We start from the raw sequence: 1,392 nt of genomic DNA, 5'->3' as shown, positions 1-1,392 counted from the left end.
TTTTGTTAGTAAAGTAGACATAATGATGACCTCCTTTCAGAATTGTTGAAAGAATTATTAAGTGACATTGATAAAACATGCTGCATGAAGCCTACCTGAAGTTGAATCTGAGTAACTTACCATTTTTAACTTGGAAACAGTGCCTTAAATAAATTGTTACATGGACGGATAAAGTGTATACTAGTGGAGCTGCTTTTGTTGACATGGGGAAGGTGGTGAGAACAGGGAGTTCCATGAAGCATGAACAGACAAGCCTAGATGCCCCAGAACAGAATAGTACAACTCTGTTTAGAACAGTTCGAGCTCTTTGGATTCGGCGGCCGACGCGAGATGACGAAGGGAACGTCATCCTTCGGGAAGCGTCGTAATAAGACGCACACATTGTGCCGCCGCTGTGGCTCTAAGGCCTACCACCTTCAGAAGTCGACCTGTGGCAAATGTGGCTATCCTGCCAAGCGCAAGAGAAAGTATAACTGGAGTGCCAAGGCTAAAAGACGAAATACCACCGGGACTGGTAGAATGAGGCACCTAAAAATTGTATACCGCAGATTCAGGCATGGATTCCGTGAAGGAACAACTCCTAAACCCAAGAGGGCAGCTGTTGCAGCCTCCAGTTCATCTTGAGAGTTCCAACAATTAGCCACCCAATAAATATACTGGTTTTTAAAAATGTGTCTGGTGTGCTAAAAATGTATCTGGTTTCTAAGAACTGGGTTTGTAGGATTGAAGAATTACCTAGGCTTGGGGAATGGGGTGAAATTATCAGATTTACATGTTAAGAATATTTTGGCAATCTAAATTGTGTTTAGTAGCATATAATTTGGTAGATATGGGGTGTGGTTGACAGTCATAGAAGCCTTGGGGTGCCAGTGGGGAGAAGGGTAAGGTTGATTAATTCTGTTTGGGAGATGGTAATTATACTCATCTAGCAACTGTAAAGATTGCTTGGCACCTAGCATGTAGCCCATGTAGGAACTGAGTGAAAAGTTAATGCAATTTGCTGGGTGTGAGATAACTGGGAAAGAATGTTATAGGATTACTAGCGTCTGTAAGGCATTTATACAAATGGATTAAGAGGTAATCCCTGAGATTTGAGGCCTTGTGCTGTGATGTGTGACTACCTGGTAGATGTTGGTCCCACACCCCCTTGTGTAGTTCTTGAGATGATGTGCATAGGTTGTATAAAAACATGCTACTTTATATATGGGACTTTGGTGCCCATTGGGACTTCTAGTACCAAACCCTCACAGATGAGGGACAACTGTACTAAGTCCTGCCTTTGTTTGCTTCCTAATTTATCCCTTGGAACTCAGATTTTTTTTGGGGGGGGGCGGTGCTAGGGATTGAGCCCAGGGCCTTGTGCATGTGAGGCAAGCACTGTACCAACTGAGC

General features: G+C 43.4%; 1 protein-coding gene across 1 annotated transcript; it reads left to right on the top strand.

Annotated features, from left to right (window-relative positions):
* Window positions 1–308: 308 nt before the first annotated feature.
* On the top strand, window positions 309–672 carry LOC113184588 (large ribosomal subunit protein eL37). Its single transcript, XM_026391323.1, has one exon. It carries the CDS (start codon window positions 331–333, stop codon window positions 622–624), a length of 294 nt encoding a protein of 97 aa, XP_026247108.1. The 5' UTR covers window positions 309–330; the 3' UTR covers window positions 625–672.
* Window positions 673–1,392: the final 720 nt, after the last annotated feature.

This window comes from Urocitellus parryii, chromosome 8, assembly GCF_045843805.1.
Source record: "Urocitellus parryii isolate mUroPar1 chromosome 8, mUroPar1.hap1, whole genome shotgun sequence".
NCBI classification, from domain to species: domain Eukaryota; kingdom Metazoa; phylum Chordata; class Mammalia; order Rodentia; family Sciuridae; genus Urocitellus; species Urocitellus parryii.
Note: the sequence above shows the minus strand (reverse complement) of the source record. Positions and strands in the feature narration are given on the sequence as shown.

Coding starts and splice junctions, on each gene's coding strand:
- LOC113184588 (XM_026391323.1), top strand. CDS start 331: ATGACGAAGGGAACGTCATCCTTCGGGAAGCGTCGTAATAAGACGCAC.